The 17,431-nt window shown below is 42.8% G+C and overlaps 2 protein-coding genes across 2 annotated transcripts in view; both read right to left on the bottom strand.

Annotated features, from left to right (window-relative positions):
* Positions 1 to 2,454: 2,454 nt before the first annotated feature.
* LOC139472558 (MAP7 domain-containing protein 1-like) lies at positions 2,455 to 13,866 on the bottom strand. Its single transcript, XM_071255030.1, has 6 exons — positions 13,790 to 13,866; positions 6,362 to 6,926; positions 5,836 to 6,096; positions 4,210 to 4,449; positions 3,217 to 3,280; positions 2,455 to 2,504 (listed from the first exon to the last, which is right to left on the bottom strand). Exons 1-6 carry the CDS (start codon positions 13,864 to 13,866, stop codon positions 2,455 to 2,457), a joined length of 1,257 nt encoding a protein of 418 aa, XP_071111131.1.
* LOC139472517 (lissencephaly-1 homolog A-like) overlaps positions 12,932 to 17,431 on the bottom strand; it is a 56,717-nt gene continuing 52,217 nt past the window's right edge. Inside the window, exon 13 of the mRNA XM_071254992.1 lies at positions 12,932 to 17,380. Coding sequence (XP_071111093.1) covers positions 17,307 to 17,380 — 74 coding nt within the window. The 3' untranslated portion in view covers positions 12,932 to 17,306. The remainder of the gene's footprint in view (positions 17,381 to 17,431) is intronic.

The following is a 17,431-nucleotide window of genomic DNA, read 5'->3' as shown; positions in this document are numbered from 1 at the left end:
CTCTTTCTGACCTGTGACGTCATGATTATAGTTGACAATGAATGAGTTATTGCACTTATGGATCAACTTAGCCTGAGATGTGGAATGGGGCCTCATAGAACTGACTTGTAGGTCAGGCGCGAGATTCAAACTGAGGACACGTGACACCCGTGAGCGTTCATGGCAACGTCCGCCATCTTGTTTTTAGACACGTGTTGTTCTACGTTTAACGAATGGTCAAGTAATTAATTGCATGATAGCATCCAGTCAGTTGACCCTTTATTAACGTAATTGAATATCGGGAGATCTTTCTACATGAACCTGTTCCTGGGCATTTTTTTTAATCCTACCACACATAGCCCGCCACCGAATGTGCATAGAGAAATGTCTTCAAAGCAAAAGGTTCAAATGTTCACCACATGTTCTCACGCCAAAATGGTCTCACAATGACATTCCATTCCGCGTGAGTCAAGACCCAACCCAACCCCGGTCGTAGTAACATGTCCATATAGGGACATTCATTACTATCCCGTGTTCTGGGGTTAAGGAATGGTCAAGTCATTAGTTGCATGATTGCATCTGGTCAGTTGACTCTATATTCATCTAATTAACCTGATACATCACTTATACATTTACATATTAATGAGTTATCTTGCATATTAATGAGGCCATGACGTTGACAACCCCCCACCCCCACCCCAAGGTCAAGGTTATGTGACGTCATCAGTCACGTGGGGTTACTAGGTGCACTTGTGACGTCATCAAATGTGGATGTGTGGATGGATACTTCTTACTTATTATCTACTAAGAGTCTGTCGAGACTCTAAGAGAATGGGTACTTCAGGAAGCTGAATACCAAACGATAGCTGCGGAAACAATACATGGTGTTTCTGATAAAAGCAAAAGACTAGAGATCAAAAGAAAAGAGTCATGCTCATTTGTTGGTGAGCTGAATTGAAAGTCAAAGACGGAGGTCATATGCAAGGTTTGTGGTGAACAGCATGTGTTATGGAAACGTGTTCAAGAATATTTCTGTGAGATGGAACACTGCTAAGAAAATGAAAGTATGCTTTCGTTGTCTTGGTGGTAATCACCGTGGCTCACAATGTAGATATGCATATCGCTGTGGGATCAATGGGTGTACGAAAACCCACAATAGACTCTTACATGAGAACATACCCGGAATTGACATTGCACAAGGCAATCTGCATTTTGCAGAAAATAGTTTTGTTGTGGATAAGGAGGATACTCAGGTAGGTTCTCAAACAAAAGGTCATGACCAGGGCTTCTCTGAAAGGGCACATGCAACTATGCCATTGGAATTTGACCATCCGTTCACAGCCCTTCGGACAGTCCCAGTAGTGCTGAAGAATGGAACTAAAAGGATCCGTGTTAACGCATTATTGGATGATGCAAGTACCAGGTCATACATTAATGCTGATGTAGCTTCAGAATTAGGGATGGAGGGGTCAATAGAGAAAATACCTGTGAGTGTCTTGAATGGTAAGAAAGAGACATTTGAGACCAAGTCAGTGGTATTTGGAATTGAGAGTGAAGATGGTAGGGTGGATATGGAAATGACAGCACTGACTACTACTAGGGTCACGGGCGACTTGCAAGTGATTGATTGGCAAAAATGCAGACACAGATGGAATCACTTGAAAAACATAAACTTTCCAAGTATTGGGCGACGTCCAATTATCAATCTCCTGATAGGTATTGATCATGTGCAATTTTGGAGCGATTTGGTTAGTGTGGCAATGAAGGTGTGTGTTTCTGTCTTCTGTTTCTGTTTAATTAAAATGTCCGACATGATATTTTTGACTTGTTGTTCACTTAACGGGGAATAACGTGCCTCGTTCCCAATCCCCCAATACCAATTTTACAATTTAAAGAGAGGTTGCCTCAGTGCCGAACAGTTAATCCATGTAATATATGTCGATGTATTTTCATAGAGAACAGGACAGTTTGATGTTGGAGTGTGAGTGAGTTTGGTTTTACGCCGCTTTTAGCAATATTCCAGCAATATCACGGCGGGGGACACCAGAAATGGGCTTCACACATTGTACCCAGTTTGATGTTGGAGGAGAGCCAGAATTGATGCAGGTCTCAGAATTCACCACTTTGGGCAGAGTCACCATTGCGTGTGGAAAGGTGAGGAGGTGAATGTTGTAGAACGCCCCAGGCAGCAATACTACAGCTAACATTTGACTGACAAGCAAACTGGTTGATGGGGTTGTAGAATGATCAACGGGAGAACAATCACACATGTGACTGGCCCTAATTGTATTCAACAACCATAAGGTACCGGGTTACCTATTCTGCCCTGGGTCACCCCCATGTAGAAGAACCCTGTTAAATGTTGGTTTAGTGGGTGAGGCCAATGCTCGCTAAATGTTCCCATAATGACTGGAAAATGTTTGCCCTCATGAATTAATTAAGTATAGTTTAACTTACAACATTTTGGGATGTCCCTTATCGTTGCCTCTTCCTGATGAAAGCCACCTGGTCGTTGGTTACGATGTCTGAAGTAGTAAGGAGATGTTCGTCAACATATGTAGAAACATACGATTGAAACACCAGGGTGGAAAAACCTCTTCTTTCACCAAGATACACACTAATCTACTTCTGGAACACCATGCTTGCTGTCAAGGCGATTTTGCTTGTAAGAGGCGAGTAACAGGATCGGGATCGATGTTCATGTCAATCACTGGATTGTCTGGTCTAGTCTCGACTATTTACAGACCACCGTCATATAGCTGGAATATTGCTGAGTGCGGCAACAAACTAACTTCTGCAACCATCTACTAACACCAATTTCCGAAACATATCAATCCTGTCCGCAAATCTTTAAAATTTTACAATTTAAAGAGGTTGCCTCAGTGCCGAACATCGATCTACGTTATTTGAATACAATGACATGCATCAACTAAGTTACGAGCCTGGCCACCCGATCACGTTAGATAGTTGTTACAAGTATGGGTTCCTGAAGGTTACGTCTGGTCCAGATCTTCCCGGGACTAAATGTGAGTGGGTGAGTGGGTGCTGTGACAGTATATCATTAGTCCACCAATATCAGAGATTGGGACAAGAATGGGCGAAACTCATGGGGTAACGTAACAATAGTTGTGTATGACAAGCCAGCGGTTGAGACTAGGTCAACCCACGTAGAATAGGTCGATGTGTTGACTGCCTCCCTTTGTAAATGATACATCTCGACACATTGGGTCAACTTACTGGTGATGCCTCCTCCCAGGGTCATCTGTAGAGCACCAGCCGGCTTGCGGACGCGTCCCCTTCTCTGTAATGAAACAAACAATACTTAGACCCACTTACCAGGAATATATATATATATATAAACGGTACAAATCATTTATCACGTTCCTATTGTGTCGGTTTGCGATTTAACGCCGGGGTCAGCAATAGGTCTTTATATAATCGAGTCTGGAACAGACAATCCAGTGAGTGACCATGAACATCAATTGGGATATGATGACACGATATTACTGAACCTGACCACCCGATCCCGTTAGTCGCCTCTGACAAGCAAGTCGCCTTTCATGGCAAGCGTGTTCACGGGACATGTTGAGGTTTAATGTCGGAGTATATCAGTGTTATGGTGAAGTATCGAGACCAAGTTCTAGGGAACAGCCACCGTTAAAAGGATATATTAACGATACTAATCACGCATCGATGATGTTCCTTTTGTAGAAAGTGAGGGATGTTGCAATTTCAAGCTTGCTGTTGAGACTTGCAGCTATAAAATACCATATATGCGATGAAAGATGTATGTATGTCTCAAGTTCATTGTAAAATCAATCTATATCATACAATTAAAACTATTATTTATATCATACAGAGTGATAGCATTGCTATTAAAAGAAACGTCTGTCTATTGCTGTATGTAGAGGCAAGAAATACAAAATTTACTGAATAGAAGTGTCTAAATCTCGGTATTATGGTCAGGAATCAGCTTACGCTAGTCAGATCGACTCATTTTATGATTTTACCGCCGCTTCTGCAGAGCGAATTGCGGCGCCGTCGATGACTGGGCCACCCATGCGACAATGAAACACCCATGCGACAATGAAACACCCTAGGGCACTATTGTCCTCTGATGCAGCTGCATTAAGGAGGTACGGCAAAATGCCAGTCGGTGCTGGTCAAACCAGTACTTCTACAATCGTTGGGTATGGAAGTCAATTAACAAGAGATGAAACGAAATCTCACCGAAGTCCTTTGTGCCTCATCTAAAACACGCAGCAGAGCTTGGTAGGGTTGTTGTTGTTGCTGCTGCTGCTGTTGTCGCTGCTGGTCGCGAGCCTGCCTCTGCTGGTCGCGAGCCTGCCTCTGCTGTTCCATCCGCCTTTGCTGTTGACGCTGTTGCTGCTGTTGCTGTTGTTGATGACGAAGCATGGTAACCGTTCTCTGCCTGTGTCGTTGGTCTCGCCTATTGTTGGCAGCCTGATTCTGAGAGAAAAAATACCTAATTATAAGATAAGATTATAAGATTATTGTACTATTCTACTGGCGAAATAACTGTTGTATTCATATAAATTACTGAACGGTATGTACTATATACTGCAGCTATGTGACGGCGATCTGTAAACAGTATTGACAGTCTGGTGATTGACATCATGAGCATCGATCAACTAAATTGGGATACGAGGACAGGCATCAACCAAGTCAGTGGGCTTGACAACCCGATCCTGTTAGTTGCCTCTCGAGTATTTACAGATCGCCCCCCCCCCCCCCCCCCCCCGATCCACTAAGTCACCCATTGTGTTGCTATGCACAGGAGTGTTGAATACGAGGTTTAACTGAAATGCTCAGGGGAGGAAGAAAACGCGATGGTGAAGCTAAGCCCTAAATTGAGGTCCTTTAACAATGTCAAGGACGATTAATTCAGGCATCTTAGGCAAGAGAGTTAGAGAGTTAGTAAAAAAAGATGAATCTAATACTGTCAATGAAAATTAACTCACAGTTGGAACCGTCGCTGTCGCTAAAGTCCCCAAAGTTACTGCCGTCCCTGCCGTAGTTGAGGTGGAAGCTGTCGAGGTGGAAGCTGTCGACGTGAAACCCTAAGAAGGAATGTAAGAGTAGGTGTATACATGCATGTATACAGACAGTGCAAGTGCTCGTTATGTATATCGTGTAGCGTGCCTGGACAAACTCCAGGTGGCCAAAACAAATGTTTTCCATGCCTGTTACCGACTCTAAAACATGCCTGGTTTCTTCAGGGAGATTTGGGGGCACGGGTGGCCCAGTCGTCTAAGGCGCCGCGATTCGCTGTGCAGAGTTGCGTCCCTTGGGCACGCCAGAAACCTATGATTGTGGGTTCGAATCCCGGTTCACCCCGATTATGTTTCTAGGTTTGTCAGCACCATACCCGTGCTCGTGGGTTTCACCGAAGTGGTAAACGTCTGAGACCTGCATCACTTCGGGCTTTCCTCCCACATTAAGCTGACACGCCGTGATATAACTGGAATACTGTTAAAAGCGGCGTTAAACCCAACTCACTCACTCACTCAGGGAGATTTATATTTAATATATGACTACAGTAACTACCTATAGCCCTGACAATAAAACAACGCTTAGTCACCAATGTGAGTTAAGAACTGACACATCTCTCGTTTTCATAATTATGAAGTTTGATTACAATTTATCTAGTAGTTATATAAATAGTCGAAGAGTTATCTCAGAGACTCGATTTCATCATTGTGCAGACAGAAGACGTAGCTCCAACACTGCAGGTACGGTCTGAGTCAACATCAAGGTGTCACCCACCACAAGACTATTATGATGTTCACATTGGTTTTAACCCTGAATTCATTCTTGTGTCTCACTTACAATTACCTTCAGTCGCCTGTTCTCCTCCTTCACCTGCCTAATGTCCTCCTTAGCCTGTCGAACCTCCACCGTTGCCTGTCGAACCTCCACCGTTGCCTGTCGAACCTCCACCGTTGCCTGTCGAACCTCCTCTATTGCCTGCCGGTTCTCCCCCCTTAGTCGCCGGTTCGCCTCCCTCAGTCGCCGGTTCTCCTCCATTGCCTGCCGGTTCTCTTCCCTCAGTCGCCGGTTCTCCTCGCGGAGCTGGCGGACCTCGGTCTCGACAAGCTGCCACACAACAAATGTAAGATGTCAGCCTATTGCAGTTATAATGCTTCACCTATGTATTCCAGGCGTATGTACATAGGAGTGAGTGAGTGAGTGAATGAATGTACATTAAAATAACTAGAATATCAGACACTGATATGTAAAACTAGCATAGGAGTAAGACGGAGTAGGCATGTATAGAACTACTGGAACTGGTTGAATGAGTTGAAGCAGACATATTAAACCACAACTATTTACTATTTACTCACATTCATTGGTGCCGCACCCCCGACGTCCTGGCACTGCTGATCGCCTCCTTGCTGCCGGAGTCGTCGTCATCGGGGTGGCGAATGGTGTCGAGGAGGTCGACGACATCCTGGATGTTGACGGCGTCTGGTCCGCCTGCTGGGGGTCCCTGGGAGGTGCCCTGGGTCGCTGGGGGCCCCTGGGAGGTGCCCTGGGTCGCTGGAGGTCCCTGGGAGGTGCCCTGGATCGCTGGAGGTGCCTCAGAGGTACCCTGGGTCGCTCGGGGTGCCTGGGAGGTGTCCTGGGTCGCTGGAGGTGCCTGGGAGGTGCCCTGAGTGGCTGGAGGTCCCTGGGTCGCTGGGGGTCCTTGGGAGGTGCCCTGGGTCGCTGGGGGTCCCTGGGAGGTACCCTGGGTCGCTGGAGGTCCCTGGGAGGTGCCCTGGATCGCTGGAGGTCCCGGGGAGGTACCCTGGGTCGCTCGGGGTGCCTGGGAGGTGCCCTGGGTCGCTGGAGGTGCCCTGAGTGGCTGGAGGTCCCTGGGTCGCTGGGGGTCCTTGGGAGGTGCTCTGGGTCGCTGGAGGTGCCTGGGAGGTGCCCTGGGTCGCCTATGGGGCCAATCCGAGAGACGTGAAGAAAGAGAACATGATGGCTGGAATCAAATATGTGGAAATAATCGCTAATAGTATGGAAGAATGGAGGTGTGCAGAGATCGTAAAACGAGATGCGCGATGCGACTGTGGAAGTATCCATGTTTTATAGTCCAACCCGAAGGAGCATCCATTTGATTTCAAGGGGGGGGAGGGGAAGGGGTGGTTCGGGTGGTTGAGGAGCTTGATTAAGGTTTGAGATTAGTTGATTTTACGCAGACATTTGACTCCTCGATAATACAATACCCACTTTCTGTAAGAAAAAGGCATATAACTGTTTTAAATACAGCAGGGGATTGAGTCTCATTTTAGAAACATTATCCATGTTTCAACGTCAATTGTCCACACACTATCGCTGCAATATTCAGTCAGAATTGTTAGAATAGTTGTACTTTTCATGCTTTTCCTCATTGGCGTGCATGTCATATTAGTAAACTTTATCATCACGTGTTACGGATTTCATTAAAGCACATTTTCAGAAATAACCTGATTGATACAAACTGCTTTATTTGATTTGACAGGGATCCTTACAAGTAACCACTTTAACTTGCAGGGCGATAGGGTGGGGTGGGGTGGGGTTAGGGTGAGGTGGGGTCGGGGGCTTTAACCTATGGGATAAAGCATTCGCTCGGCCAGCCGAAGACCGGTTCAGTTCCTCACATTGGTAGACCGCCTCCGTGATCTAGTGGTAGAGCGTCTGTCCGGAGGGCGGAAGGCCGTGGGTTCGATCCCAGGCGGGGTCATACCAAAAGGAGTTACAATATGGTACTTGTTGTTACCTTGTCTGACGCTCGGCATTAAGGTTGGTTGTTGGTTTGTTGTTTTACGCCGCACTCAGCAGTATTCCAGCTATATGACGGCGGTCTGTAAATAATCGAGTCTGGACCAGACAATCCAGTGATTAATGTCATGAGCATCGATCCACGCCATTGGCTCGATGACATGCATCAACCAAGTCAGCGAGCCTGACCACCTGATCCCGTTAGTCGCCTTTTACGACAAGCATAGTCACCTTTTACGGTATGTATAGGTTGCTGAAGACCTATTCTACCCCGGAATCTTCACGGGCTTCAGAATTAAGGGGCTAAAGCAAGGACCGGCCGTCTCGGAGTCAGTACCCTGTGTCTGAGTGGGGTATTCATGTTAAACTGAGGCATGGTAGCTCAGTAGGCTAGCACTATAAATTCGGCATCAGTCCGGATTAACTGGTAGGCACGTCGCTATATGAGTACGACCCCGTTTCACCTCACTTCCTCTTTATTTGATTTATTTTTAATACAATAACTTTTGAAAATATCGTTTTGTGAGTATTGTTGGTTGGTTGGTTTGTTGTTTAGCGCCGCACTCAGCAATATTCAAGTTATATGACGGCGGTCTGTAAATAATCGAGTCTGGACCAGACAATGCAGTGATTGATATCATGAGCATACATTGCGGAAAACCCGACATAGAAACAACTCTTCAGTTGTTATCATTCCGTTCGTCACCTTCTCATTTATTGGGACAGTGACACCTTCACGCCAAGTCTCCGGAATTGTTCCACTGTCGAAGATTAGGTTAAACACATGCACAGAGGGTACGCGCTGTCCATGCCAAACCGGAAGTTGGTCGATAGCAACTACCATTTCCTCGCTGGACAGTAATAATTGCGATTTCACCCTAGCTCGTGGAGCACAGTATAGCTAAATTTTTAGCTCTTTTAGTTAATATTTGGAAGTAAATCTAACCTATATCATCCACCGAGGGACTTCCGGGCCACAACCGTTATAGTATTTATATACTTCCCTCAATAATAAGTTCAATATCGTTTTACTTTACTTTCAGTGTCGAAAACTAGGTGCTTTTCAGCGTAAAAAACACATCATTATTTCATATCGATTTAAAGTATTCATTTACTATGGTCAGTTGATGCAGATTTGTTATTCTTCAACTTGGAAATAGCGTTCATCACTTCCTGATCAGAGATCGGTCTGTCTAATTCTTCAAAAAGAATCCTTCATATTCATCAACAAGGTTTGCACTGTTGTTGGTATTACAATTCAGATTTGTCAGATTACGGATACGATACCTAAAGTTATCTGTTGATATATCTTGCCCTCTTGCAAAATTAGACCAATAGGAGCAAACATGAAGGGGTTAAATGTGTTGTAGTGTCAGTGACACATTTCCCGGATCAAAATGATCATAAGGACGTGCATACCATAAGTCTGGAAACACGTACGATTCGGAAAAACGCACCCAGTGCATTAACAAACGGGTCACAGAGCTGCACGTACTGCACGTGCAGCAGCGCTATGAACGGTATTAAAGTGCATGGTTTTTAATTGCCTGGCATCAGCGTCAATCGAACGCTGACAGTTCAACAACATGCCAAGAATAACGGTATAACGGCCCGATCACCCTGGTTTTAGTCAGGTTGAATTTGTTGACTTCAGGGTTGGGACGTTCACATTTTTTAAATTGAATTTTAACCTTCAAAACTAAGATCTTAATTTAATTGGACTGCCGTTTCTTATGTCTTGTCTGCTGGATTGCAAGACACTGTTTGTAGCTTCCCATAATCCTCATTGGTGAGGTGAGGTGAGGTGAGGTGAGGTGAGGTTAATGTGGAGTTTAAGGTGGTTTTGAAGAATATTGCATTTATATAGCGATGTGCATGCACGTGTGTGGGTGCGTTTGCTTGCTTGCACAAGTGCTAGCCGATCGAGATACCATGTCACAATTAAACATGGCATCCCCTCAGAAACTGTATATGAGTCCTAATGCAGAGTGCAAGGCCATGGGTAGCAGGCCTTGAACCACGAACCATCCACAAGAAATGGGCTTCACACATTGTACCCATGTGAGGAATCGAGCCGGCCTTTGGCGTAATCACTAGGCAGGAGATTGCTGAACGCCTAAGGTTCTGGTGCGGTTTTGTTAGTTGTGAGCGAGTATGGCTTTACGCCCCTATTAGCAATTTTACAGCAATATAATGACGTGGGAAACAAGACATGGGCTTCACACATTGTACCCATGTCGGGAATCGAACCCAGGTCTTCGGAGTGATGAGCGAACGCTTTAACCACTAGGCTAACCGACTGTTAATTGTGAGTGTATGGTTTAACCCAGCTTTGAACTGTATTCCACTTATATCACAGCATGTTGGCATTATTTTGGAGGAAAGCCCGAAGTGATGCAGGTATATAAGATGAATCCACTTTGGTGAAACCCACGAGCATAGGTATGGTGCTGACTAACCTAGAAACAATCAGGGTGGATCTGGGATTTGAACCCACAAGCTGTTTCTGGTATGTCTAAGGCTGCAACTCTGCACAGCTGATTGTGATGGCTTACACCACTGTTCCCAACTTCAGAGAGAACACACGAGTGAGTGAGTGAGCTTTTAGCAATATTCCCGCAATATCACCGCGGGGGACACCAGAAATGGGCTTCATAAATTGTACCCATGTCGGGAATTGAACCCAGGGCCTAGATTTTCGAAACGATCTTAGCTAAGATAAATCTTAACAACTTACGTTCAAAGATAAGATATCTTAAGGTTAAGATAAGATAGATTTTCGAAACTATCGTAAACCTGTCGCAGATCGTTCAGAGTTACGATACCTGTCGTAACTCGGACAGAGAACTCATTTGTGTTAGAGATTGAAAAAGCGGGGTGTTTCCCAGTGACGTCACGGGGATTTCCCAACTGCATATGCGTTCAGCATTTAACATGCGTGTTCGAGTCTGATGTTAAGTGATGTATACTGTATATTTTTATGTTTATGTCAAAAGTCAAGTTTATATTAGTGTAAACACCAACATTATACGTGGACACACTCAAAACAAAAATTGTTCAGGAAGCAGCACACCCACAAGCAAGGTTATATGACAATCTAAGCTTGTTAAGTTTGTTTTGTTACTTAAGTATCCAATATATTTCACGAATAAACCAAGGACTTAAATACAATATCAAGCTATTAGTATTTAGATGATGAAATTATTTTTTTATCTATCTAGATCCATAATTATTTTCAAAATTTAAAAGTGACACTAATTTTCGTTCGCAAAGAGAGATAACTTAGGAAATGTCAAGTTATGTTGTCTCATGGAACACGCCACAAGTTAACGTGAAAATACATATAATGTAGTCATTTTCTATCCTTTTAAATTAAGTAGAGCTAATAAACTGATTTGTCTGATTTCATTTAAATCTGGCTGAGGAGCAAAATACTTTGTAATGTGTCAAATCTATTCCAGAACGTAGTTCAATGATGTTTGGTTTGTCTGACAGAATTGCTGAGGATCATTTACTAGTATTTGTCCGTTGACCCTATTCGTTACAACGATTTTATTGTCTGAATGGTCTCAAGGATATCTATATTTTTTTAAACATAAAACGGGAAAATGTAGACTTAAATATTAAAAAGACCAAAATATTTTAAAACCGGCTTATTGAATGCAAAGATTGTTGTGTTGAAAATGTGTATTTTATGTTGATCGGTAAATTTCATTCCATAAACTTTTTTTCTGCGAACATATATTTGAAAGTGAATTTTGGACAATGTGCAATCCATGCTACATTTTGACGAGAACCAGAACGAGCATGGGAACTCATTTTTTATTTGATTTGTCGATACAAAAATCTGTGCTTAACTTTTGCTGTCAAAATTACAGTAAATTGTTATATTTATAAGTAAATACATCTATATGCCATTAATCACCTGTTTTCAAAGAATGCAATTGTTCGACAGACAGTTTTTAATCACTTTTTATCAAATATTTGTCTTTCAAGAGGATATAGATAACGCAGGTATTGAATTTAAAACGAAACAAATTACAATTACTTTTGCACGAAAAATATTAGATAATGTATACAAATATTTGATCACATGTATTTCCTTGTTAAGTCAATAAATACTACACTGTATAGTTAAAATTCAATTATTAAAACCACCCGTCCCACACGATTTTAGATGTAAAAACTTATGCGAAACCTTTATGGTTGTTTTTACATATGTAGATTCATATAATTTTATAAAATGCGAAAATAAAGACTAAAGCATTGACACAAATGCGACTCAGAAAATATAACAGCGGAACTCTGCGCTTTATGAAAACTGTACCATTGAGCAAGTGTCCCGGGCGAATACAAAGGGAAACCACTCTCAACTAGAGTTTGAACTAAGATTCGCTCCCCCTAAACTATCAATAAGGTCACGGTCATTACTGTAGCCTGCCGACACCTTCCGTTTTTATCCTTCCCAAATTATCGAAAAGGTATGTTGTTTCACACTTCTTCAGCATTGACTCGGATATAAATATATTGTAAGCTATCGACACCTCAGTTATGTGTATCGCTGTCGCGATTAGAACATTTTTGACGTGAAATCCTTGATGCGTTCTTCGTGTTTTCGAAGTGTCAATTTGAATCACTCCGTTTTACAAAATGAAATGTCAATGTTTGAACGTAAAGCGGACTAATTGTTTGGCAAAATATCTATGGAAAAGTATGCCGCCATCTTGGATGAAGATAAAATAAACTTACGACAGGTATAGGGCTATCTTAGATTTACGACAAACTGAAGATATCTTAGGGCTACGATAGTTTCGAAAATAGCCTACGATAGCCTACGATTTCCTTACGATAACTTTACGATAATCTTAGGGCTAAGATCGTTTCGAAAATCTAGGCCCAGGTCTTTGGCGTGACGAGCGAACGCTCTAACCACTAGGCTACCCGACTGCTCCAGAACACGTGAGTGAGTATAGTTTTACGCCGCTTTAAGCAATATTCCAGCAATATCACGGCGGGGGACACGAGAAATGGGCTTCACACATTGTACCCATGTCGGGAATCAAACCCGGGTCTGCGGCGTGATGAGCGAACGCTCTAACCACTAGGCTACCCGACCGCTCCAGAACACACAAAGATTTAGGATTCTTACAAGATTGAGCACAAAAAAAGGGCAAGACTGACATTGGTGTTTGAGGTTTTAATTCACCATATTACTAGTCAGCAGGTAGGCGACAATATCATGACATACATTAAATATCTGATGTTCCGAAGCATTGGTGACACTATGGAATACACAGTGCAGAGAGAAGGTGATCCATTTAAAATAAAAAGAAACAAAATAATCACTTTCTCTCACAAAATCCTAAAGGTATATTAAATATCACTCACTAAAACATACATGGCAAAACTTGGTAACGTTGAAGATAAAACTGTACCAGTGTTCCGGTGAATGGTCTGGAAGCAGATCTTTAAATAATGTGCACGTTGTAGATTCAGAAGGAACAATTAGGTGCCAACAATGTAGACCAAGAACAATTATTTGCTGAATAGTACCGTATATTTATAACAAATGTCTTTTTACATATAATCTATGTTTTAATCATGTACCCGTCCCCATAACTTCACACCTCTTAGCCGGATTACATAAAATTTAGTAAATTAGCACGGGGTTAACATCTTTACAAACACCTCACTGTAGTAGTCTGGCAGTGATTGAAGGGAGACAACTCAATTCTAAAATGACATAAAGAGATGGTCTGGAGTAGATTTACAAACAGTAATTATAAAAGTATCACACAAATCACATATGAAAATATAACATAATTGTATACGACATCAGCTAGCGGTCTGCATAGCAAAACACAGCCCAGGTCACGGCCCTGTGCCATGGAGTGACCCTCTGACTTGAGCTCAGACACAGACCTGATCAGCCACATGCGGATCTGTCCAGGGAACGTGGCCCTGTCTCTGACTTGAGCTCAGACACAGACCTGATCAGCCACATGCGGATCTGTCCAGGGAACGTGGCCCTGTCTCTGACTTGAGCTCAGACACAGACCTGATCAGCCACATGCGGATCTCTCCAGGGAACCTGGCCCTGTCTTCGTTCACCTGCATCAAACGCTACTGCAATTTGGTCATGCAAGAAAGTGACTTAGATATTAGCTGAGCATCAACACGACAACACGAAGCATCTGTCCAATGCTTTGGTTAGTTAAATGCACATGGCAAGTTGCTTTAACACTCCAGCTTGATTTCTACAAAACCAAATATTAAGTCTGAATGGAAATGAGTGGCGTTGATTGATGAAACGCAAACATTCTTGAATTAAACTTGCAAAATGGACGTCAATGTAAGGCTTGAGAGACCAATAAATTCACACGACAATTTAATCTGTTCAAGAAATTGCCAAACATTTTACATACACTTGGATTTTGCAAATTCATTTCTGATACAATTTCCCCAAACAAAACTTATTTTTCTTCTTCGAGGCAAAACTTCTTGCTTTGTGTGACTTCATTCTGTGTCAGTGTTTTGGGGAAGCCCCCCTAGATGACAGACTAGACCCTCGCATCCAGCCTCCTACCGTCGGAAAAGACAGTAAGATGGCCGGGTAGGGATGTACAGACTCTCACAGATGATTGGTTGGTTCGTATCCAGCGCAAGAAAGTACGAAAGTTGAGGAAATCGGACATGTTTGCTTCATCAAGTTTAACTACATGCGAAATATCAGGAGGGAATGTTTGACGGAAATGATTTTGATTTAAACTCAACTGACTTGAGATTAAACAAACAATAAATATAGCACTGTGAAACATAAAATATACTTGATCGGCTACTGTTGATAACACATCTCCCAACTATTCATTTGCATTTTGTAAGTAGGATTTTGCAAAACTTTTGAATGTTATTTGATTTGAAGACAAGCGCCATCATAGCTAAGGTTAGTATATATATATATATGTCTATGTTATTATGTCGCACACTAACTCAACTAGAAGCCATCTTACACGCTGTCTAGAATACCACTGACATTAACCAAGTCCAGGCGTCAGACAATGTTCCCATGTCTTTGTTAGAATAGGATTTTCAAGAATTCCAAAGTTACCATTCCGAAGGCGAAACATGATAAAGAAACTGTCCATTCTAAATAGCTTCATTTTTAGACTGAAATCAAAACAAACACAATAACATTTAGTTAACTTGTACGACTTGAACTCCAATACAGAGACGAGTGTTGAACAGGCAGACATGTGTATATCCTGGTATAGACATCTGTACAAACGTGGTGCTATCACAAGGTTACTACGGGGACCACTAGGTCGTAAATAAATTACAATTATAGCAAAGCCGAGCACAAACTCAACAACAGGCTGTATGTACAGTAACAAATATGTCAGTCTTCTGGGATCCCGTCACAACTGCTACTGGCAACCTCGGACACCACGTCACTTCACCGAGTCCACAGGGCGACCCTCAATACTCAGGGTGCTGAGTATGTAACTGTTTCCTGTCTATTCCGTTCCCAACTCCCTACTTTAGGGAGCTGGGGACCATCTTCACAGTCAATCACCAGTTAAAGCCAGACAAGAAACATTTTTAGTGGCGTCAATCTTTCAAGGAATGGCAGAGTTATCTCCCTTTGTCATTCTAATTCAAATACTGTATAGCTGGGGTGGTAAGTATTTGGAAAGCGACAATGATGTGATGGATAACCAAATTTCAAGCAGACCTTTTCGTGTTTATTTGAGCTGTTTCTTGCAGTGTTTCTGTCCTAGGTTGTGTGGCAGTGCGGGATCCCACGAAGGTTTGACTGTGTATATGAGAATGTCTTAGTAACACACAGGGTGGACAAACATAGCACTGGTGCTGTGCAAGCCACAGAGCACACAAACCTGAGGAAAGGGGGTCACGGAACAAAGTGGTCACTTTGGTATTAACCGCTACACCTTGAATCAGATACTGACATCGAAGTCTGGTACGTTATTGTAAACAAACCTGGGTGACAGCTTACTAATACTCTAGTTGTTATTTCTACATCTGTACAAAACCAGTTTGAAATTTACAATCGTGTGGGTAACTAGACGCTCTAGCAAGAGAGAGAGAGAGAGCAAAATGGGAGAACTGATTGACAACTGTTTGGCATCCTCAGAACACCTTTAGGCTTGCTTCTGTGGTTTCTTAGCTAGCAACAAACTCGTCAAGAATCTCTAACAGAGATATTTAGTATGTACAGACAAATAGCACTTAACGATCTGAGGGAGCGAGTCCCATGTGAGTTGCCACGGAGACAACTTTCATCCCCGGGTGGGAACAGGGCCAAGGGGTGATTACAAAAACAAAAACTGTGGCGACAAGTTTACAAAACTTGTCCAAGCTCTTAATATCAACCATGGCAAACATAAAGGCTCAAACATTCTCTGCAGGTCATAGCGCATCTCCAGAGGCAAAGTAATAGACAACTCAACAAAGTGGTTTTCGTTTGTGAAGGATTCAAACTTGATCGTGACCACACAGTATTGCTTCAAAACCTCCGAACATGCTCAATAAATATTTTAGATGAAAATATAGCCAAGATCTCACCTACAACTTTAGTATTCAGCCATCAAGCCTGATCAGAAATCACCAAATAGTCAGTACCCCTACCAAACACTTAGGACACGAATACCCAATACATAACTCATGCATATGTCTCATGCACGGGACATGACAAGAAGGTTGAAATGCATGACACAGGATTAATATGAGCACAAGTATCAACTCTAAAAATTTCCAACACAACTGAAGTAATATTCTGTGTGACCTAAGATGAGAGGATTATGATGGATGTTGAATACATCGTCTAGAACTGGTCAAAAATTACTCGTACAACATAACACGTACTTGACGTATGTGACAATATCAACTATGGACTCGAAGCAACCTGTTTAGACAAGTGAGGGTAACTATGCAGAAGACCACAAGGGTTGTTTAAATACACATGTATGCAGCCGAACAGTGAGGGAACAGTGCACAGTAGAATCGTCCCGTCAAGCTGGCACAGACAAGCACAATATCACACAGGTCCAGGGTTGTTGGTCGTATGAGAAAGTGGCTTCAAAACGGGTCTCCTTCGTCCGTCTCCTCCAGTACGGTAGCAGCCACGGCAGATTGTGCTTGCCGAGCTCGACTGGCTGGGCTACCCATGCAACAGGTTGTTTTTTCATCATTTTTCATTTATCTCTTGCACTGTACCGAACAGGTTGCCTTTCACTGTTGAGTCTGTTGTTGTTATTGACAAGGTTGTAAATTTCTGTAATCATTGACATTAAATGCATTGGACAAGTCCCAGACTGTCAGCATGAGTTTTGAAAGCACTCTCTCATAGACAGCTATGCAACCCTGTGTTGGAGAATAATAAATAGGTAATGCCTAAGATCTCTTGCGGAGCCACGCAGCCACAAAACAAGATACTCGTTTGTCTGTATAACTCTTCTGTCCAATCTGCGGACTCTAGCAACCCACAGCAACGACCAATCAGATAGTTCCTTCCTCTGTACCTATGTTTTGATTGGCTATTAACGGCACTCCCATACTTTGACATTTTGGTCCACGCTCCCAGTCACTACATATGGAGCAGTTCGGTGCATATCTGGCAACAGAAAAGCGACACTGAATAGATTGATTTTAAAATAAGCCTGTA

This window comes from Haliotis cracherodii, unplaced genomic scaffold (genome assembly GCF_022045235.1).
Source record: "Haliotis cracherodii isolate W230 unplaced genomic scaffold, xgHalCrac1.p SCAF_24, whole genome shotgun sequence".
In the NCBI taxonomy this organism is placed as follows: domain Eukaryota; kingdom Metazoa; phylum Mollusca; class Gastropoda; order Lepetellida; family Haliotidae; genus Haliotis; species Haliotis cracherodii.
The sequence above is the reverse complement of the archived record's forward strand: the minus strand, read 5'-3'. Positions and strand labels throughout refer to the sequence as shown.